Here is a 24359-nt window from a genome sequence, read left to right as displayed (position 1 = left end):
TATTTTTCATTTCTCCTTAATTAATTTATAATAATCTAAATATTTTTAAATTTATTTTTATTCTTTCTTTGGTTTATTAATGTTTAGTAATTATATATTTAATTCTAAAATAAAAAAAATTCAATACTTAGATTAACGAAAATTTCAAAATTTCAAAATTTCTTTTCTATTTAATTGTTTTATTTTTTTTAGACATTTTTAAAAATAGCAAAATAAATTAAAATATTTACAAAGTATAGAAAAATTTTGAATTTTATCACTCGTAGTCTTTTATCACTCTAGTATATCAACGACTATAAGAGATAAAATTTGTTATATATTATAAATATTGTTATATATATATATATGTTGATGTAAATTTTGTGTTTGTTTATGTTGTTTGTAATTATGTTTTAAATATTTATTTTGAAAAGAAATGAAAAGAATAAAGTAGTAGAAACTTCCTTTAGAGATAGAATGAAATGTAAAAGATAGGAGGTCCGCCATTTACGCCAATATTTGAATTGAGTCAAAGGCATATAGTCTATGTTTTAATTTACACCCAATTATAAATATATATATATAAAAAATTCCATGGCTGCCGTCTTCAAATCTAAAGATGTCATCCAAAGGACGTGAGAGATGACCCCATCCCACCAATTTTTCCATGGACAACGAGGCAAGAATTACGAGGAGATTGAGTTTCCCTACAAAAATACCCACTTTTGTTTTTCTAAATAGATATAGACGTCAAAAATAACAAATTTGATCAAATATTTATAAAATATAACACAAACACTTATATATATATATTTCTATTAGTTATAAATGAATATAAAAAGTAATAAAAGTCTATTAGTATTTATTACTGATAAAATTTTTTATCTAATACGTTATAAATGTTTTAGTTTATTTTATTATATTTAAAATTATCATTTGTGTGGGTGTGTTTTTTTAGGTATGTATATGTATATTATATATTAAAATTTTGAAAAACAGAACCTTTTTTAAAATATTGATTATTGGAATGTTTTGGAACTCAAATGGAATTGACAAACACAACAATCTTATAAAACATTGTAATTTATAGGTGCATTCATAACTCAATGAGACTCCATTTTAATTGAAAAAGACGACAATACATAAACTTAAAACCCATATCATGATATGATCTTAGATATAACAGAAAAACTAAATCAAACTACGTTATACATAACAAAATGGCTTAGGCATGTTTTCGTGGCCAAGATAGAGCAGCAGACAACTCACGATTTTTATCATCCTGCGCTGTCTTCCGCTGCAACACAACTTCTACTTCAGTAGAACCATATCAACGATCCTCTTCTTGTTCTTAGGCTCAACCCAATCAGTCTTCAAGCGCTTCACATTTCTCATCATTTGAATTGTTATCACTAGGTTCCCCAGCAGAATGGGTGAGCATTTGATAATTTGAAAAGCAATTCCCGGACATATTTCCGAAACTTGCAGCATCATTATTCTCTTGACAAGACGAAGAGACAGCACAATTTCTCTCAAATCCACCATTGATCTGTTGGCATTCCCAGAACATAGCTGTTGTTTCACTGAACAAGAAGAAGAAGAAGAAGAAGAAGCTTCCGAATTCATTTCCCCAAAAGCATGTGGACTTTGGCAAGAATCTTGGTGAACATCAATGGAATAATCTTGGGGATGTGGGTTTTGTTGATCATCTTTATGATCAATCTCAGACCAAATGTCATCGATAGATTTGAAACAAGCTCTGAATTGGGTTTGAATATCTTGTTCAACATTCATGATTTTGGGAGTAAGTGAGTGGAAATAATAGCCAGAAAAGTAAGTGGGTGTGTGTCTGTATGAACAGAAAATGTGGAACACAAGGGTGAAGAAGAAGATAAAAGTTGAATTTATAATATAACTTTGAGTTACACTTTTATAATATATAAATAATATAATACATGTCATTTTAGATGAATTGAGTGTTTTAGATACCCTCTTCAAATATAGGTTTGACACATTCTTGTGTATATATATATGGTCTTCATTTGCATTTATGTAATTATAATAAATGAACAATCATATACATCCTTGTAATTTTTATTATTTTTAACGAGAGATATTCAAATTTAAAGTTCAACTAATATTTATTTGATAAAAAATCTTAAATTATAATTATAATTTTGTCTAGAAAAATAACATATAAAAATAATACCAATTATACTAATTTAAAATATATTCAAATTAATAAAAACAAATATATTATATAAGCTAAGTTCAAAGTATATCAAACAAACATATAATCCATTTGACATACTTTATAAAAACTTTACCTTTTATCCTTACTTGTGAATTATATAAATATTTTGGTAGTTTAGTTGATTGCAAAAGATTAAAAAAAAAATACATGAGACAATTGATTGAATTAAAAATAGGTGTAAATGTAACAAAACATATAATTTAATTTAAGATGAATCAAATAAAAGTTGAAAGAAAAGGTGTGACCTCATTTTCTCAATTTCCACTCACTCAACCATATAAATTAAGATTTAGGGGGAGAGAATATTGAATGAAGAATATTTGGGTTATTCAGATTACTGCTAAATTTATTAATATTAATCTAATATTAATGTCAATATTAAATTGTTGGTTCTAATTAATATATAAAGAAAAGTTGCCATATATTAAATTATTCTTATTTAGTTTACTCTTTTCAAAAAGTAATGAAACAAAACTCTCACCTCTTATCTTATTACGTTGCTTGTAATAATTAATCGCTTTAATTCTTTCAACATTTGTTCCATTATAATATAGTAAACAGATATAAATAAACAAATATTAATCCCTCCACATATAACTAAGTAAACTATCACGATACGAATGAATAATGATTTTATCCAATTTCCATAACAACAACCGTGAGAATAAAATATAGATGCATAATTTGAATTAAATTGGCTATCCAAACTTTTTTTGTAATTTCAAGTTTTGTCTATTGATCGACCTTAAGATAATGCTAGTGTTCACGCGAGATTTTGAAAAAATGTAATTTGTGGAATTGAACTTTGATATATTGATGAATATTGTGAATACAATCTCTAATATTTACTCATTTCATGCTTTCTCTCGAATACAAATTTAAAACTTAGAATTTCTTGATTTTCGTTCTTTAAAATGTTATAGTTGCAAGTCTAGTTGAGCTTCAGTCTTCTGGAATTCAAGGAAAGATTGATCTTTCAAGTCTTCAATCTTTCAGAAAATGATAATTTCGAAGTTGATAAAAACTTGCACGTCTTGAAAGCTTTATAGAAGTTTGAATCTCAATTCTTCGGAGCTTCAATTCTTCCTTCAACAAAAGACTCTCCAAAATGAATAGCAATGATTTCTATTTATAGAGAAATTTCATGTGCTTTAGGTGAGCTTTGGCCCATTTGTCTATTGGGCTTGGGCCCATTTTCCTGTTGGGCTTGAGCTTGGACTTGAGTCTATTTTCCTCAGGCCCCTTTGTTTGGCCTAATTTTTCATCTAGGGCTTGAATTGGGTTGGATATGGAAAAACTTGACCACCCAAATCCAATCAAATTATAATCATCACAATTTTGCTGCAAAGACGTGAAATTTCATTGGTCGAAATTTCTTGCTCAATAGCTAGTATTTACATTTTAACGTATTCTATTGTTTAATAAATTAAATTTTATTTCCACCTAATAGAGCATATGCTAATACGAGCTTCAAAACCTTTCTTCAAAGGAAGTGTTATTCATAAAACCACAGTTAAAAAATATAAAACTAAATCTGAAGTAGTGGTAGAGATTATGGAAACCTATTGACAAGATGAAAGAGGTAATCATAAATATTTTTAATTTAATTTGTAGATACCGTATTTTGTCCTATATTTATTTATTATAAAAGAAAAAAAGAAAAGAAAAAGAAATTAAAAAAGAAATTAAATTTGAATTTGAATTTGAATTTGAATCTTAAATTTATATTTTAAAAAAACAACAATAATAATAATAAATACATTTAAAAATAAATAATAAAAATAAAACTAAAAGGTTTGATTTCTTTCCTATTTTTTCTCAATCATCCCTTTTTCTTCTTCATCACTCTCCCACTTTCTCCCACTCTCCCACTTTCTTCCTATTTCTCTGTAATCTGCACTCCATCTCGTGATCTAAAAAAACAATGGAGCTTGCCCTATAAAAAGGAAAGAGGAAAAAGAAAGGAGGATGATCTTTTTTTTATTACTGGAGGATTTAGAAAGAGGTGAAGAGTGAAAGAAGAAGATCAAAAGAATAACCTTTGGCATTTAAGGGCAGACTTGCTGGTAAGTTTTTTTTTTCTTTTTCCTCTTTTTATTCTTATTCTGGTTTAATGATTTTTATTTTTCTTGTTTGATATACTGCTTTTAATTATGAACTATCGTGTTCATCATTTTACCATCATTTGACATGTTAATTTTATTATTTGTATCTTTTTTTAATACTGAGCATTCTACCTTCCATTCTATATTAAATTTTTTTATTTTTATTTTTAAATATTGAGCATTCTGTTCTGTGTTAATTTCTTTTTAATTGTTGGTTATCCATTCTGTGTTAATTTTCTTTTATTATTGGGCATCCATTCTGTGTTAATTTTCTTTTATTACTGGGTATCCATTCTGTGTTAATTTCTTTTTAATTAATTAGCATCATATATTTGTATTTGGATACTCATTCTTCATTGACACCCATTTTACAGTTAATTACTTATATCCATATGGCATGCCTTAATAATTATGCATAATTAATCAATTATGCATAATTAATCAATTAGCCTTTTGTATTTGGTAATACTCATTCTTCATTGGCATCCATTTTACCGTTTTTGTTAATTACTTTATCCATGTATCCATATGGCATACTCCGTTAATAATTACTGTTATCCATATATTATCCATGTTAATAATTATGCATGATATAATTAAATTTTGGCAACAACCATTTTTCATTTGGCCTATTAATTAATTAGCAACTTGTATGTGACATTTTAACTTCCTCATTCTAATTATTTGCATGATGTATTAATTAATCAGTATGCATATGTGGCTATAATTATTTGATATTTATTTTGGTGTGATTATTTATTCGCAATATTATTTATTCGCATATTGGGCCAAACCTACTTAAGCATTCAACTATTAATTATTATTTGATATCCATTTGGCCTCGTTTAATTATGCATTAATAAATTATTTTGCATCATGCATTAATCAATTATTTTGCATCATTTTGAATTAATTAACTATGTTGCATGTGTTGTATTAATTAATTATCTTGCATCCTACATTAATATCTTTTACATTTTGCATATATTATCAATGTATTTATTTTATCTCAGCATATTACACCTAAGTATTTTTCAAATTTCATAATGTTTTGTCATTATTATTATTTTTTTTTATAATAATGTAAATTGGAGAAAAAGTATTGTTTTTATGGATTTTATAATTTAAAATCCATAAATACATGAAATTTTTCTGTTTGAAATTTAATTAATAGATTATTTTTTTTAAATTAACACATTTCATATTTTAAATGAGACTGAGTAGTATTTTCTATGAATTTATTAATTCTAGATATATGAAATTTTTCATTAAACACCTATGATAGAGATTAAAATATCAAGTGTTGGTATCTTAATATTCTTAAGGTGAATAAAAATATTTTAAAACAAAAATAAACTTAATTTTTCTAATGGCTCCTATGCCACTCATAATCATCAATTCATGCTTATGTTTTACTTTCTTCGATATGAATTGATAAACATGGGACATTTAAACCAAACCTAAATAAAAATTTTATTTTGTGAACCTCTATAATTTAATTTAAAAGATAAAATTGGGTAACCATTTTTTTGGGTGTTGTAGGGTGCTAACACCTTCCCTACACATAACTGACTCCCGAACTTAAATCTCTGAATGTACGCAGACCATTTTTTTTTTCTTTCTTTTTTTTGGGTGACCAATCACACCTTAATATGATTGGTGGCGACTCCAAAATTTTTTATTAAAATAAAATAAACGGGGAGGTCGGTCGCTCCGCGTAGCGATCACGTCGCGACATAATTGGTTATCATTTCATTCTTAATTCTAATCTAACTGTTAATAATATTATTTATTAAGATTTAAATATAATTTATTTTATAAGCTTCTCATATTTATTTGCAAGCTATATTAAAATTTTGGATTCTATCAATGATAGTCTTCTATCACTATAGTATACCAATGATAGAGATGCGTTCTGCACCGGATTTCATAGGAGTGAGGGAGGCCTTCTTGTGGGCAAAAATGAAGGAAACATGGGAGGTTGCTATGGTTGAGAGGAGATGAAGAGAAAATCAAATAGGAGATGGATCAAAAGTGAAATCTCACCATGTTAAGTGGAACATCAGGATCACTGGCTTGGCGCACGAGTGCATTGGGATCGGAGGCCTGTAGCGGTGCATTGTTCGACGCGGTTGGGAGAAAGAGTTTAATGGGAGTTGAAGCACGCACTATAAGAAATCGGAGATCTCCAGGCGCAGAATTAGGTGTTGAGATAAAAGACGTCGTAAAAAAAGATTTATGCCAACGCCTCGAGAAGGACGTCGACATTGGACATAATTGCCAACGTACATAAGAAGACATGAGGCTTCCATGACGCCATGCATGACGACGTCATGAAAGCCTTTTATTTAAAAATACTATTAACTTTCCACGACGCAATGCATGTACCACCGTTGTTGCCCCAATAATGACGACGTGGGAGAGCACATCGTCACATAAAGGTAATATTATTATTAAATAGGTGGATTAACCGCGACGTCCACATGCATGGTGCTGGCATTGCACAGCTACGCTAACATGCTTTAACCATGTTGGCAAAGGTCTAACATTTAAATCTTTCTGACATACCTTTTGTTGACGTATGGGTTGATGACATCGCGAGTGATTTTGATAACTTTATGCCGACACCATAAGTAACGACATCGACATTTGTTAGAGAAGTACCAACGCAGCTATATGATCATAGGAACATGAGCAGAATGTGAAAGGTCGTTTCTGTTTGAAGCAACCTCATATTTCTTTCGACATAGCTCGCATTAATGTTCAACTTTCCTCTTTGCACATTCTGCTCATGTCCCTACTCCTGGATTCGAGGTCCTCAAACGCAGTCAAACGAAATTCTTGCACCTAAGCTCTTCTAGCTATAGTCTTCTCATACTTTTCCTTTTCTTTCTTTTTTGCTTCAATAACAGATTGTAATTCTAAAATATATAACAAATTTAATATCAAACATACATACAATATACAATGTAGTTCCAACATAGTTTTATAACCTTTTGAATAACAAAAAAACAGGCAAAGAACAACCTCCCCAACATATGCATTCTTCAATCATGAATTTCGACTTCAATCTTAAATCATAAATTCTAACAACATATGAGTACTATCACACCTACTTTTTTACGTTCTTGTTTAGTTACTACATATAAAACAAAGAAGATACAAAAATTAGAACCATATAGGTGGCAATTTCACACTTCAAAAAAATGAAACTAACTCTAATTTAACAACTCCTACAAAATCAAATATAAATCTAATTCAACCATAAACTAATTATAAATTATCAAAGTAACACTTTTCAACCAAAACTTTAATTAAAATGTACAACAACAATAACATTCACCAACGACTTTCATCCATAAACGAATCCTAAAATTACTAAACATAAAAATTTAGGGCAACGACTACAATTCACAATTAATAAAAAAACATACAAGTTCAATATAACCTCAACCCCCCAGCTCCCAAATTCAAATTGGAATTTCAAACTCAACTTCAATTTCAACTTTAATTTCAAATCCTAAGGACACTTCAAATTTGAATTCAATACTAAAACATACAACTCGTTCAAAATCTAGTTATTAAAACAAATTTGAAATATAAATAATTAACTAATTAACTAAAACAAAACAATAACTAAACTAAACAACTTACCAGAATGAAGAGCAGCGACTGCAGATGATGACGAACGCAGGACAGGGACGGCGATGATGAGCGACGATGTGGGTTTCTCTCCTTTTCTCGGTCTCTCTAAACTCTCTCAACCTTCTCCTTTCTAGTTTTGTTAATTACAAAATTGGAAGTGAGTTTTTATAAGAAAATTCCCAACGCACATCGAAGACATCGGGAGAAACTCCCTATTCCCAACGTTTCACTAATGGTGTCTAGGAAAGTCCAACCATAATAATAGATGCGTATATACGAACGTTGGCAAAAGTCCAACCATAAAATTTAATTTTTAACTTTTCCCGACATCCTCTATGTCCGAGTCAGAAAAATATATTAAAAACTTCAATTTTTATTTATCCCCGACATGGTTTAAGGTTGCATCGACCTTGCAACCTTTATTCTGACGTGCATTTTACGACGTTGGTGTTTTCTCTCATTAACAATGTCTGTTACAACATTAAAAAAAAAAAAAAAAATCCATTCTCTTGTAGTGCTACAACTTCAAGTGTAAACAAATTTTAATGGTAAAGAAAACGACATTCCATATGTTTAAAAGTCCTCAACTAACCTCCACTAATACAATTCGATAATATTTGAGGTAAATAAGCTTCTCAACAAACCCACTATAAATACACAATAAAGATATAACAAAAAGACTAAATCAGTGTACCTAACCATAATAAACTAACAATATTTGTTATACCTAATATCATATTCCTCCCCTGTCTCCTCTGCAACATAACTTTAGTAGAACCATCAATAATCCTCCTCTTCTTCTTAGGCTCACCCCAATCAGTCTTCGAGGCTTCACATTTCTCAATTGAAATGTTACCACATGGTTCCCCAACACATTGGGTGAGCATTTGATAATTTGAAAAGCAATTCCCGGACGTATATTTATGATTCTAGCAGCATCATTGTTCTGTTCATAAGACAGAGACAACCCAATTTCTCTCAAATCCACCATTGATCTGTTGTTATTCACACAACATCGCTATTGTTTCATTGAAGAAGAAGAAGAAGAAGAAGAAGCTTCTTGAACAACTCCATCTTTCACCAATAAATCTTCCGAAGTCATTTCCCCAGAAGCATGTCGACTTTGGCAAGGATTTTGGTGAACATCAATGGAATGTTGGGGATGTGGGTTTTGTTGATCTTTGTGATCAATCTCAGACCAAATGTCATCGATAGATTTGAAACAAAGTGGGAATGGAATTGATGAAGAGCCTTGGCTACAAAGATTTGGTGTAGAATTATGAGGAAGCAGAAAAGGGTGATGATTTTGAGGTTCAATTTGTTGTGAGGGCGAGCGAAATTGGGTTTGAATATCTTCTTCAACAGTACTTACAGCAGGAAGGATTTTTCTGTTTGGAATTAAATTTGTAGGAAAATGGCGTAGAAAAAATATGATTGAGCAGCACCAAAAAAGCAATAAAATGAGAGAGAGAGAGAGAGAGAGAGAGAGAAAGAGAGAGAGAGAGAGAGTCATGGTTTGGCAAATTATGGTTTAGGGGGGAAACAGAAAATGGGAATGAAATGATGGATTAAGTGAGTGGAAATAATAGGCAGAAAAAAAAAGGAAGTGGGTGTGTGTAAAAATAAAAAAGTAGAATAATGAAGAGAAAGAGAGTGAAACACAGAAGCCCAATTCAAAAACCCTGAATGAAAGCGAGCATTTGAAGAAAGAAACAAAAATAAAAAGAAGAAGATAAGGATCGATTAATGTGGAAAGAAAATGGTGAAGAAGGAGGAGGAGAAGATGAAGCAAAAGCAGAAGAGAAAGAATGGAGTTGCACTAATTATAATATAACATGTGGGGGTGAGGCCACTTTTAAGATTGATATTTTAAGTCCCACCAAATCATCCACTCACTTGTGTCCCATTGTGGAATGATGTAAAGTTGGTGGAGTAGCAAACTTGGTGTCTCCCAAACTTTCTTGAATTCCACCCATTTTTTTTTTCCTTATTTCTCTAAAGTGTGTTAAGCAAATCTTTGTATATTTAAATCCTAAATTCAAATTAATGATTCCAAACAAAAAAAAAAAAATACGAAAATAATAATTTGCCAAAATGAATGAAATTTATATATATGTTTTAAAATAATACTTTTTTTAATATTTAATTTTCTTAGTGACTTAGACACTAAGGATGTAACGTGAGAGTAGTTTTCTTTGTGTGTTACATCAATGTGTGTTACATATATGAATATTAAAATTAAAGTTGAAGAATATAATAATAGGAAACATTTATAAATGCAAGGTAATTTTTTGTGTCGTATTTGTATAATAATGTGTTTAGATCATAAGTAGGAGGTTCCACCATTCAGTCTTTGTCGTCCACCTTAATGTAATTTAAACCTAAAAGAAATTCTCATGTCTCAAATCTAATTGTCAAATTATCGGTTTCTCATATTATTTTTGACTATATATATATATATATAATTTAATTCAAATTAGTTGTTTAAAATGATTGATATCTGTATTTCGAATATTAATTTTGATGTACCATCTTACAATACCTAACGAAGGTATTCACATTATGTTAAAAATAAAAGAATTATAAAAAAAAATACAGAAATTATGGATGCAGCTCCGAGAGCTACGTCTTATTTCAGTTCATAATAACCAAAATTCTTTTAACAAACCAAAAACATAAATAAGGTTTAGTGTGAGTTTTTAATTTTAAATTGTTCCATATTTAAATTTATATATTATTTTAATCTTTCAAATTTTAATTTTTAATAATGTGGATTTAAATTTTTATAAATTTTAAATTTCAACCTTTGCAATAGCCATGTTTATATGTTATTTTAAACTCAATTTCATCCGTTTAATACCATTGAAATTAGTTAGAATTTTACATTATATAAATTTTTTTTACTAAGATAATCATTTAGAATATTTTTAATATTTTACAACACGACATTTACATAATAATATAATTGAGTTGAGTTTGAATCAACATGATTTAAACAAATGAATTGAATGATAAATAATATTTTAAATCATTTTTTATCGACGTGTGATTATAAAAACTATTGAATTATAGTTATTAATTTTGCACATGGAATTATATGTATTTCATGTTACGAAAAATAACACACATAAAAACAACAAATGATGGTGAAACAAGTTACAGAAATAGTTATCAAATATAGTATCGTTTTTTGTTCTAAAGAAAGAAGAAAGAAGAAATGAGATACGAGATATGAGAAACAAAATAAACATAAGACGAGAAACAAGAACATTATCAAACGATCCCTAAAGAGCTTTAGGTACGTTTCTTTTTCTCTTTCTACCTTTAATCAAAAGATTTAATTCGATCACCTTTTCATTTCTCTCCGTGAATGGTTTTTTTCCACTAGAAATACTCCTCAATTGCAAATTCCAGTGTGCGACCATGTGGCGGATTTTTTCATATGAAAATAAAATATAGGAAGATTTGATCGAATTATAGAAAAGAAAGGGTAAACTATATATAAATTCATTAACTTTGCCTTTTGTGTCAAAAATACTCTCAAACTTTAAAAAGTTAAAAAAATTTCTTATTAATATCTTCTTGAAAAAACATGACTAAATTTAAAATGTCTCTATCATTAGTATAGTATACTAATAAATTTAAAATGTCTCTATCATTAGACTATATGAAATTGACAATATTTGTTTAATGGTTTTAGATATTGAAAAGGTGTATGTTTTGTTGTTTTATAAAATGAATGGTCTACAAAAATGTTGATTCTACAATATACTTCCTAATCGGTGGTTGTCTTTAATCACTTTCTTGTCTACATCATTTGCTATGGAAGTTAAGGGTCGTTTTGTTTGTTTTTAAGAGTAACATTTGTATTATCTTGTTATCATTGTTTCATCCATCTTGTGTTAGAAGAAGAGACTAATTTGTATTACACATATTGGAGACATATGCATTATCGTCACTACTATGCATTTGATTCATTGAGAATGTATGCATATAGGAAATTGTTATTAGAGGTACATCTCCATACACCCTATGCGGCACCTGCTCTTTCACATTTCTAACTCTCTCCAAGTCCATACATTCTCTTCACTCCACGATTCACCCTCTAAACTATTTTCTATCTATCAAATATGTATTCACCCTCAAACGGCCCCTTAGAATATATACTTATCATATCATTCACCAATTAGTTGAACAAGAAAACATCACATCAAATTTTTTGAACCTTTGAATGGTGGTGAAATTGTGGTCAAGGATCAAATCAAGACACAATGATGATTAAAAGACCAGAAGATACACTATGGTAATTCCAGATTACAACACTTTAACAACCAATATTCACTTCAATACTTGATATGCTTCACATAATTTTGCACAGGGAATCAAATTCATAACAAATATGAAGCAAAGATTCTCTTGTCATTCTGATTTCGGCGATAGTCATGACTCTGAAGTTTTTAAAATAAAGGATACATACCCTTCTCCTCCTCATCAACCCAAACTTTCTATCCTCCTTGTTGCCCTCAACTTTTCTGTTGGTTTCTGTCTCGTTTCACTCTGTTTTCTTTGCATAATCTGCAATGAAATATGTAAAACAATCTCATCGATATTGTACTTTACTAATGTCACAATGCATCAATTACTTTAAAAAATATTTACATTAAACAATCATATATGTGAATCATGGTTTAGCTGAACTGAACTTTATATAATTCAACTGTACTAGACCTGCTTTCGAGCCCCAGATAGAGCAGCAGACTTGCGATTTTTCATCATCCTGCGCTGTATCCGCTGCAACACAACTTCAGTAGAACCATCAATGATCCTCTTCTTGTTGTTAGGCTCAACCCAACCAGTCATCAAGGCTTCACATTTCTCATTTGAAATGTCATCACAAGGTTCCCCAACAGATTGGGTGCTCATTTGATCATTTGAAAAGCAATTCTCGGACATATTTATGACTCCTGCAGCATCATTATTCTGTTCATAAGACAAAGACAACCCAATTTCTCTCAAATCCACCATTGATCTGTTGTTATTCACAGAACATAGCTGTTGTTCCATTGAATCAGAAGAAGAAGAAGAAGAAGAAGAAGAAGAAGCTTCTTGAACAACTCCATCTTTCACCAATAAACCTTCCGAAGTCATTTCCTCCGAAGCATGTCGACTTTGGCAAGGATTTTGGTGAACATCAATGGAAGCTTGGGGAAGTGGGTTTTGTTGATCGTTATGACCAATCTCAGACCAAACGTCATCGATAGATTTGAAACAAAGTGGGAATGGAATTGATAAAGAGCCTTGGCTACAAAGATTAGGTGTAGAAATATTGGGAAGCATAAAAGGGTGATGATTTTGAGGTTCATTTTGTTGTGATTGTGAGTGAAATTGGGTTTGAACATCTTCTTCAACATTACATATAGTAGGAAGAATTTTTCTGTTTCGAATTGAATTTGTAGGAAAATGGTGTCGAAAAAATCTGATTAAACAGCTCCAAATAGGCAATAAAATGAGAGAGAGAACCATGGTTTGGCAGTAAGTGAGATGAAAAAATACCCAGAAAAGTAAGTGGGTGAGTGGAGAAGGAGAGGGAGAAGGAGAGGGAGAAAAGGGAGAGGGAGAAAAGGGAGAGGGAGAGAAGGAGAAGGATAAAGATTTTATTGCCTACTTGGAGCTGTTTCAAATTACACTCTATGCATTCTTCGATCTCTCCGTCCTCCTATCCTTCACCTCCTAGAGTTGGTCCAATTTTCTTTCAAGTGGTTCTGGTGCGGACAAAATGAACCAACCGAACTGCTTTTGGGTCGACTCGAAAAGAAATTGTAGAAAATCGATCCAACCGAACCGGGTCAGTCGGTTTTTTACACCTCTGGACTGAAAACAATAGTAGTGTCTAAACACGAAACAAACAAAAGAAACCCAATGAATAATGAATTAGGCAAGAATGTCTTGTTTTCTTCCACAACCCAAACACAACAAATCAATTCATTTCAACACCCTTTTTTCTCTTCCTCTAAAAAAAAAAGAAAAAACCTAAATTCTATAACACTTCCCTGTCTGTCTTAAAGAATCAGCTACTCAAATTACATTCAATTTCAAGATACAAATTTTGGTGTAAGGGGTTTTGGTCTATAAGAAACTGCTTCTTCTCCGAGTAAAAGTGACCTTAAAATGGTATCAAATAAACCTTTGTAATGAATAATCAAATGCCCACCATCAATAACTTCATGGTACTCAATCCATGGAAGCTGGCTTGAAACATATCTTTGGAGTTCCACTGGCACAACTTTGTCTTCACAACCTTGCCAAATATGAACCGAACTTTCGTTTCCACCATATGGGTTACTTAATTCAAGTGGATCAAATTCCCATTTTCCAAATGCCATCATGAAATCACTTCGAAGCGTATCGAAAACCCGTTGCTCCTTTAACATCCTCTGCAACAAGAAAAATCTCAACCCTCTCTTTTGTTTCAATCAACTACCAACACATACCATGAAGTAAAAGAGATAATCCATCTATCTATATACCTTGGATAGCATCGGAAAGCCGGGAATCGTCTTTAAGATGTCGATATCTCGTTCGTTGAAGAAAATCGGATTCTTTTCGAGTACGGAAGTTGAAGGAATCCAATTCTGACTCACCCACCAATGTAAAAGCCCAGGAGTATAAGTTGAAAGCCACAATCCTAATTTCAAAATCTTTCTTCGGTAATCCTCTTTTATGAGACTAAATGGAAGTGAAGGCCATTGGTAATTCACTAAAGGAACTATAAGAGCTGTGCCTGCTAACCTGCATTCAATCATTTTTGGTGAAAGAAAGCAATAAACAACAGAGCAAATAAATCAAATGGGGGAAAAACAGCTCAAAGACATAAAATATGGATAAAAGATCTTGCCTTTCTGGTATGTATTTGAGGCAACTCCAAGCCGAATACGATCCCATCGAGACGCCGATGAGATAAAATCTAGATCCAATTTGCAGTTGCTCAGCCAATTCTTGAATGTCATAAGCTTCACTTTTAACTGAGCTATTGGGATTTGGATCACTTTCACCATATCCAGGTCGATCATAGAGTACATAGTAAATCCCCAACTCAAAAATCAGTTCCTAAAACAACAAAACTCCATCAATAACTAAATTGAAAGCAGACTCAGTAGATAAGACATCAAGATCTTGAGATTCAAATCAATGGAAGAGGTATAAGTGTTACTTGAGATGCTAAAATAGTCATGTCTTTGGAACTTCCAAAGCCATGGCAGATAATGATTTTGAAATTAGCTTTGTCCTTTGAAACACCTCTCTCTGTATAAGCAAGATATCTTCCATCACTGAGTTTGATTCTCTGAGAAGAAACAGGAAGATTATCTGAAGATGAAGAAGATCCATTAATTTGTGAAGGAGGAGGAAGTTGCTTGGCCTGATAAAACATCCCTAAAAAACCAATCAGCAACACAACAGCAATCCCTGAAACCATTCCTGGGAAAAAAAACAAGCAGACAAAAAGAAGGGGAAAACTACAGATCTAACCAACAAAAACCCCACAAAAAAACAACCCCACTTCAGAAATTACAGAACAAATTACAGAAATGGAAGTACAAATTAAAAAAAAAAAAAAAAAAGGTAAGATAGATCAAAGGGGTTGAAAAATTGGTAACAGATTGGGGGTTCTACTTTGGTTTGACCACAGAGGGCAAGCTGGACAGATCCGACAGCTTGTATTTTGGGTGTTTTTCTTTTTTTCTTCTTAAATATATTTTATAGAAATGTGTTGTAAAGGTTGATGGGCCATTTTTTTAATATGAATTCAGAAAGGGATTTGTAGAAGAAACCCATTTTTTAATTGTTACTCTGAAACGATGAAAAGTGATACAATCCATCAATAGAAGGCTTTGTGGTAGTGGGAGATTGTTGAAGATAATATGTAATTTGGGAAGTTTTGTTGGAGTCTTGTAGGTTATTTGTTGCCCTAAAAGCTTCGAATCTAAGCTGAAAAAAATTGCGTATTTTTCTTTCATTCTTCCCCTTTCAATCTTTGTTATTCAAACGAGATGACAGTGGAGGAACATAGGGATGATAGTGATTACATAAATATAAATACAAAACTTTCTTTGATATAAATGTGAAAAAAACTAGTTGAAAAATACAATGTATTACGAGTGTAGTATAATTTTTTATCACATATTCTGTCTATATAAATTAAGAACGATGTACATTATAATAATGAATACGTATCTTTAAAATTTGCACGTAAGTGAAGTTATGCTTAACTAGAGTTTGAACTTAGACATCTTAGTTAATGTTAAGTTAAATTAGGGTAAAGTTATAAATCTATTAAACCGTTGGTTAGTGCCAAACATTGCAACAACACTTCCTCAAGTTAGTGATGTGTAACTCAATTTTTGAGTGTATCACAATGCTTTGGTGTGTCAAAAGTGGTTTACGCAATCTTCAACATGAAAGTGTTGAAAAGAGCGAAGACTATTTTTCCAATTGAGTTATATTATTTTTACTAAATTTTAATTTAGCCTTCTATAATGAAGATTTTAGGTGTTTTTAATGTTTCAATTTAAATATTTTACTTGAAGGTGGATCCCAGTTGCAAATTTAAAAATAACTTTTCATTAAAAAGAAAAATAAAAAAATCTTTAGAAGGAAAAACAGGGTAAGGTTTTTGTTGGCATAAGAATATTCTCTTACTCTTTCTTGGATTATACCTTTTATTTTATTAGGTTGGTTTTCTAAATAAATATGTTATTTATTAGCATTTTCATTATAATTTTTGAAAGTGACAGAGAAATTATTGGAATACGTTCATACCTTTTTCTAGTGCAAATTTAGTAATTAAATTCAAATTAATTAAGTATATAGCACAATTTTAAAAAATTTACAAATATAGTAAAATTGGTCAAATTTTATCAATGATATAAGTCTATGACTGATAGACCATTGAAGTCTATCAGTGATAATTTTGTTATATTTATAATTTTTTTTTATGTTGCTATATCCTTAATTATTATTGTTAAAATAGTCATCTATTCCAGTTTTCTTTTCTTCTTTTCTTTCCACCGGCACTTTTATTATGAGCTCCAATTGGGCCTTATAGAAATGGACCCAGATGTTGGGGAAGTAAGGCCCAAACGAAGTAGTTCATTGGTTGCATGCCAATGATACCTTATCATTTATTTTATTATTTAAATTATAAATTTGGTCATCATGAAAGTTACCGTTAACTTCCTATACTTTAAAATTTTAGAATTTAGATCTTTAACTTTTACAAAAGTTTTTTCTAAACATAGTAAAAATGAACCAAAATATTTATAAATATATTAAAATGTCTATATCCTATCAATAATCGTTGGTGATATAGTTTCAATCGCTTTACCGTTTAACTTAAATCAATTATCAACGTCAAGCTTATGTTTCTTTCATCATATCCTTTATGTTTAGCATAATAAACATGGTAAATATAAGAGATTTGAACTTACAAAAACCTTAAAAAAAAGAACGAGTACTTGTTAAATATCGTTACTAGTCTCACTCTAAGTATTAAAGATATTAGGAATAGGTGGGGGTTTAGAGTGTACTGACTATGGCTATAGAGATAAGAATGATATGCCAAATTAAAGATAAAAAGACTAATTAAGTGTGTTTGTGGGCGTGGAATGAATTAAAGAACACTATAAAAAGGGGAAAAAAGATGCTTAGAATTTGAAATTCTTGAAGGGATTCATCAACCTAAATATATTACTTTACATACATATATATTGGAACATGCATATGTATATGAACATTTTAATTCACTTTATTTTTTTAATCTTAAAATCTCATTGTGATTTAGCTTTAAAACTTATTCAACATTTGTTTTAATATTTTTATGTTACATGTACTAAATTTTTAATTTTGCCAATTTTGCTTTTTTAAAATAAAAACATATATATTGGTATAAAACTCAATCAGTTTTTAAAAAATATTTGTTCATCGAAATAAATTTTAATAAAAGAACTTTTGGCTAACTTCAAACTTTAGATTACATTTAGATATTTAAACTTATAGATTATGAAATGGAAAATAAATTTTACATTAACCAAAAGTAATTAGAAAAACCTAAAGAATTTCCTATATTTTATAGAAGTTTTTTTTTTTTTTTTTTCTATTAAAGATAATTTCTCCTTTAATTTTGTTTTAAGAACATTTACACACTGATTGTGGTTGTGGTTTAACTCTAACAAATATGGGAAATTCGACTCTCCAAAATGACCAACTTTGGAAACAAAAGAATAATAATCTTAGCCTCCATATCCACCATTTCCATTACCACCTATCAGTTTATTTTTAATTACATTAAATTATTAATTTATGATTTTATTTACCTTCATGATGAAGCTTCTTTTTTCCTCCCAATAATCCTTAAATTCCTTTTAATTATAAAACTACTTATAACCTCATCTCACCATTCTCTCTCTCCCCTTTTCATAACCACTTTGGAATTTAATCACTGGGCTTAAATCTAAAGATTTTTTAAGAGCATGACACTTCATACAAATAAGATTTCATGTCACATCATTTCTTGCCAATTGTCATTATAACATGAATTGTTCAAACAAAGATAATATATATTATATAAACTTTTCTTTTTCCCAATAACTAACCCTCTTCTCAACATTACTATAAATACTCCTTCACATTTCACATAACCAAAAAGAGACACACCCAAGTTAACTCACTCTCTCTCACCAGCCCTAAACTACCCTTTTGAAATACTATCTTTAACCTTTTTTTTATTTCTTTTAGTTTCTATGGCGATGGGGAAGATGCCGTCCGATCCTCTCGTGGTTGGAGGAGTAGTCGGAGATGTTGTCGATGCAATTTCTCCTACGGTTAAGATGACCGTCACTTACCATTCAAACAAGAAGGTGTGCAATGGGCATGAGTTGCTTCCAAATTTTGTAACCCTAAAACCTAAGGTTGAGGTTCTTGGAGGTGACCTTAGATCATTCTTCACACTGGTCTGATCATATACTTTCAATCAAACCCATCTTTTCTTTTCTTTTCTTTTTCTAATGTATATGTAATTAGTATTGATCACCGTACTTAATTTATATAGTTTCAACTAATTATTTTTTTCCAGGTCATGACTGATCCAGATGTTCCTGGTCCAAGTGATCCTTACTTGAGAGAACACCTCCACTGGTATCATATTCTAATTCAAGAACCCCATCTGTAAGGGTGTAAAAATGAATCTTAATTTTCAAATAAATAAATAAGTTTCTATAACAATTGAACTATGTTAAAGATTGTCGAAACAAGAATATGTCAAGTATTGTTTGGGAATTGGTTGAATAGTTTTTGTTAGAATATTTTGAACATGTTACTTAGTGTTCTAAAAATCAAAATACAAGGGTTTTAGGTTTCAAAAGTACTTTATATACGAACACTAAAATTTTAAAGGGCATCTTTTGCAACTTGTGTAATATATATCTATCTAATTTTTTTCTCCAATAAAGAATGATTTCTCTTTATCCTTCGACTTAACTAACACATGTTATTAGTAATTAAATCATGTAAACTTACGTTTTCTCTCGCTTTTTGTAAGTCCTCGATTTCAATTGTATAACTAATGAAATAATTTGGATAATATATAACTTTGATATTTCAGGATAGTTACAGACATTCCAGGGACGACGGATGCCACTTTTGGTAAAACTCCAATTTTTTATAATTTTCTTCTGATAAATTTTGTTTATAATATATACATACTAGATACTGATGGGGAAATTAATAAAATATAGGAAAAGAGATAGTAAAATATGAAGAACCAAGTCCAAACATAGGGATACACAGATATGTGTTCCTATTGTACAAGCAAAAAAGAAGACAAACAGTGAAGCCGCCACCACACCCTTCAAGAGATGGTTTTAATTCAAGAAAATTTGCTCTTGATAATCATCTTTCTCTTCCTGTTGCTGCTGTCTATTTCATTGCTCAAAGGCCTACTGCTGCCAGAAGAAGATAACACACACACACATGTATATATTCAACCCAGAATTATATATTCTAAATAAATTATTATATTATATTTCATCACATAAATTAAATAAAATTTTGGGTTATATATATATATGAATTTTCATGTGTAGCAGAGAGAGAGGCAGTGACCTTTTCTTGTGCTGTCCTTTATTGTGTTCTCTTTGGTTTATTTGATGTACTAAAACTTTGTATTTCTACTTCTCTATGTATCTGTTTGTTTAAGTTAATTGTCTTGTTTTTAGTTTTCTATTGTGTATAAAAAAAAATCATTTTCTTTCCCAGAAAGATAATCAATAAATGCTTTAGTACATCCCAATAAGATGGACATATGTAATTTAAAGTTAAAAATGGATAAATATCATATTAGATGTAGAACTATAAAGGGTTTTTTCTGGTTTTGAAATACATTAGAGACATTTGTGAATTATGCTAAAAAAAAAAAAAAAGTAAAGATAGGCTAAATTTAGAGACATTTGAAAAATGGGCAGGGAGTAGACATTTGTCATTTTCATTTCTCTCCTAAAATTATATATGCAAATAGAGTTATCATAATTCATGGTCACTAATGTACATACATCTAAATTTTTTTCTTCTTATCGAACCAAATGTAAGACTTTGGTCATATATACACTGAACTTTTCTTATATTATTTTCCCATAGTATGTAATTTTAAAGTTGAATCATATAATCTTTGAAAAAATGAATATCAAAGAAAGTCAAAAGTGATCACTGTATTTTGGGAAGGGAAATAATTTGGAAATAGCAGCTTTTGGTCACAATACTAGGAACATTTGACTAAAAGACAGAAACAAAAAAAAAAACCATGTCTCCTAAGTAGATGGTACCATCATTATAAGTTATATGTTTGCAAAGAGAATAATATATATGTGATGTGGTAGTGTGTTTCATTTCTCTTTTCGCCAATAGCTCAACCTAAATATTGACCTATGTTTATCTCCCACCATCCGAAACAAATTACAATACACAATACGACACTCGACATCACGTAATAATACTCTTATATGTGTAACGTTATTTTTCTTTTAAGTAAAAGAGAATGTAATTAACCTCAAAGTTTAACGAGTGAGAAAGCATATAATTAAAAAAAAGAAAAAGTGACACCTTTTTAGCTGCAGTTTGTTGCCTACCAACTTTAGGGTTTAGAGTCTAAATTAATCACCATAAGCAGTAGAAAAAGGGAAATTTAACCAAATAAAAATAGCCACGTGTAGATTAATAACTTAGTAATGTGACATTGAAATTACTGCTACAATTAATAAAGTTTCCTTTTTCTTTCTTTTCAATCTTTTTATGGCCGCAAAAGTAAAAAGTAAAAAGAATATTGGGAATTGATTTTGGATTGTTCATATATTATATATCATATCTTTGGCTACTCTTTTCATGGTTCAAAAGGATTGGTTTGATTGGTTTGATTTTGTCCTTCTATAAATATATCATTACCTCCTTATTTATACTTTTTTTATTCCAACATTTTCCCTTCCCCATCATCTTTTATCTTTACTATTAAAGTTTAATCTCTATATTTATTCAAATGAAACATTATATAAAATCTATTATCAAAAACAATAATAATATTTCATCCGTAAAGACATGGTTAAAATGTTTGTTTATCTATCATCCTTCTAAATAACATAGTCAAGTCTTTAACTTAATATAATATAAGGCGAGGTACCAACAAGTGTAGTTTATCTCCCTTTTTATCTAACTTATAGAAAATTCTTCACATTCTCTCCTTCATTCCCTTGTTTAATTAGGGATCTTCTACTCCGTTTAGGAATGGTTCTCATGGTTAAATAGACATCTACAATCTTGATCAAGATATGTCATAAACATTTATATGTGTGTATATTTGGTTAACCCTAGTTTGTTAGTTATTAAGACGTTTGAATCTCTCAATCTCCAACCCCACTTATTATTGAACTAAAAGAGAAAAAGAATACTCATTTACACACTTGGAGGTAGTATTAGGTATATATATATGTACGAAAAGGAATATATATAGACACAAATCAAATGATTGTAAGAATTTTTTTTTAAGTATATTTTGGTTGATTTGAAGTAATTAAAGATCAAGTTGGGAGAAAACAGGGGGATTTTAGTGGATGAGTCTTATATGAAAAAGGCTATATATCTAAAAATCCATCCCTATTGGCATAAATTCCTTCATCAAAGGTGATGATTTTCTCTTTTTGTAATAATAATGTTCAAAGGAAGAGAGTAATTGGTTGATATTATCAAACTATTGGCCCTGGAAAAGGGAGAAAGTGTTTGGTTATTCCTTATAATCATGAGTATTGGTGACAATAATTTATCTTAGAATGTTTGCAAACATTCTAATACATTACTTTAAGCGTATGGGTGGTGATGATTTAATATATAATGATTCTAATATATATATATATATAAAAAGATGGTCGATGGATAAAACCTAAATTATTATTGAAGAAGGTGTGGAGATTGATAAATTATGAAAATGTGCATTGTTCTAAATTAAATATCCTTCCTCCTTTGAATTATTCTAGTGTAAATTTGAGTGTTAGAATGTGCAATTTGCAAATTAATATGTTTGTGAGAGTTTCTTTCAAAAAGTTCTTTGAACGTTGATTTATTTTAGTTCTAACAATATATTAGATAAAAGAAGAGCAGGGTTTAGAATCAACAAAAAAAAAATACAATAAATAAAGCATTGTTCGCACGAGATTTCCGGAGAAATTTAATTCGTGGACTTGAACTTGGGTTGATGTTGTATTTTTGTTGATTTGATGCGATGCGGTTCAATCTCTAGAATTTGATCCTCTGATTCTCTCTCAACTGTATGTCTACGCTTGATTTGGGGGAAGCGGAGCACGTGATGTTCTTGAAGTTTGTTGAACGTCTACGCTTGATTTTGGAGAAGCGGAGCACGTGATGTTCTTGAAGTTTGTTGAACGTCTACGCTTGATTTGGAGAAGCGGAGCACGTGATTTTCTTCAAGTTGGTTGAATGCTTACGCTTGATTTGAGGAAGCGGAGCACGTGATGTTCTTGAAGTTTGTTGAACGTCTACGCTTGATTTGGAGAAGCGGAGCACGTGATGTTCTTGAAGTTTGTTGAACGTCTACGCTTGATTTGGAGAAGCGGAGCACGTGATGTTCTTGAAGTTTGTTGAACGTCTACGCTTGATTTGGAGAAGCGGAGCACGTGATTTTCTTCAAGTTGGTTGAATGCTTACGCTTGATTTGAGGAAGCAGAGCACGTGATGTTCTTGAAGCTTGTTGAACGTCTACGCTTGATTTGGAGAAGCGGAGCACGTGATGTTCTTCAAGTTGGTTGAATGCTTACGCTTGATTTGAGGAAGCGGAGCACGTGATGTTCTTGAAGTTGGAGTCTTGGAGAAAGTTTGTATCTTCAAAACAGCTTCAATCTTCGAGGGTGGTCAACTTCAGAAGTTAGGGAGTCTTCTAGCTTTTGGAAGAATTCTCTTCTAGCTTTTGGAAGAATTCTCTCTGGATCTTCTAGAGTCAAAATTTTCCAACCTCTACAAATGAGAAGAATTCCTCTATTTATAGAGTTTACTGGTGGGCTTTATGGGTTTGAATCTGGTTGGTCCATGGACCAGACCCATGGGCTCAACCATATGGACTTAGGTTATATTTAGTCTTTGGGCTCAATTAAGCTTTTTTTTTTTTGGCTTAATTGAACTTAGTCCAAGTAAATAATATTTAATTGAACTAAAATGATTAACTTAATCCAACGATTAATATGAAAACATGTGGCATTATTAGAATGACCAATTTATTTATTTTAACTCTTTAATTTGGGGCATGTGTCAATTTTAATTAGTCCCAAATTTAATTATTTGTACTTTTCATCATTAACTTAATAAATGATGTGGCAACTTGTAATTGGTCTCAAAATTTCTTATTCAACAAATGCCCCCTTTTCGAGATTTATGCACGTATATGGGTGAATGAATCTCGGAAAAGATAAATTTGAAGTCAAAGTCCGAGCCTTCTTTTTTTTTTTTTTTTTACTCAATTCAGCATATCAAATTAATCAAACTATGAATTTAGTACGTGAGTTTGATTTAAATTTAAAATAAGGGTTGGAATATGGCCAAACCTTAAAAAAATTCAAAGTTTTATTTCCCACTTAATTTTATTTGAGGGGAAAAAAAAAAAAAATTAATATGATGATTTTTTTTTTTTAAAGTAAAATTTGGAATATAACCAAAATTTTAATTTTGAAATAAGGATAAGGTTTCTACCGTACCTTAATTTATCTTGGGGATGCATAAGAATTTGGAATGACCAATTTTAATTTGAGATAAAAAAAATCAGGTCCTCAATC

General features: G+C 30.4%; 3 protein-coding genes across 3 annotated transcripts; 1 reads left to right on the top strand and 2 right to left on the bottom strand.

The window, feature by feature from the left end:
- Positions 1-12191: 12191 nt before the first annotated feature.
- Positions 12192-16004, bottom strand: LOC101218405. The gene is made up of 5 exons (XM_004149210.3): positions 15194-16004; positions 14879-15090; positions 14511-14772; positions 12712-14417; positions 12192-12558 (listed from the first exon to the last, which is right to left on the bottom strand). The coding sequence occupies exons 1-4, from the start codon at positions 15455-15457 to the stop codon at positions 14076-14078; spliced, it is 1080 nt and encodes a 359-aa protein (XP_004149258.1). The 5' UTR covers positions 15458-16004; the 3' UTR covers positions 12192-12558; positions 12712-14075.
- Positions 12706-13320, bottom strand: LOC116404340 (ABSCISIC ACID-INSENSITIVE 5-like protein 1). The gene has a single exon (XM_031886540.1). It carries the CDS (start codon positions 13318-13320, stop codon positions 12706-12708), a length of 615 nt encoding a protein of 204 aa, XP_031742400.1.
- A 2681-nt stretch (positions 16005-18685) lies between the features above and the next one.
- Positions 18686-20023, top strand: LOC101218168 (CEN-like protein 2; the record flags this gene model as incomplete). The annotated part of the gene is given in 4 exon segments (NM_001308903.1): positions 18686-18989; positions 19112-19173; positions 19640-19680; positions 19773-20023. Coding segments are annotated over 4 exon segments (522 nt in total). The 5' UTR covers positions 18686-18794.
- Positions 20024-24359: the final 4336 nt, after the last annotated feature.

This window comes from Cucumis sativus, chromosome 6, assembly GCF_000004075.3.
Source record: "Cucumis sativus cultivar 9930 chromosome 6, Cucumber_9930_V3, whole genome shotgun sequence".
Lineage (NCBI taxonomy): Eukaryota > Viridiplantae > Streptophyta > Magnoliopsida > Cucurbitales > Cucurbitaceae > Cucumis > Cucumis sativus.
The sequence above is the reverse complement of the archived record's forward strand: the minus strand, read 5'-3'. Positions and strand labels throughout refer to the sequence as shown.

Bases quoted from the DNA above. Each gene is read 5' to 3' on its own strand.
- LOC101218405 (XM_004149210.3), bottom strand. From the start codon at position 15,457: ATGGTTTCAGGGATTGCTGTTGTGTTGCTGATTGGTTTTTTAGGGATG. The intron at 15,091-15,193 runs GTAACACTTATA...TTGTTGTTTTAG, and splicing joins TGACTATTTTAGCATCTCAA to GAACTGATTTTTGAGTTGGG. The intron at 14,418-14,510 runs GTATATAGATAG...TTCTTGTTGCAG, and splicing joins GCTTTCCGATGCTATCCAAG to AGGATGTTAAAGGAGCAACG.
- LOC116404340 (XM_031886540.1), bottom strand. From the start codon at position 13,320: ATGCTTCCCAATATTTCTACACCTAATCTTTGTAGCCAAGGCTCTTTA.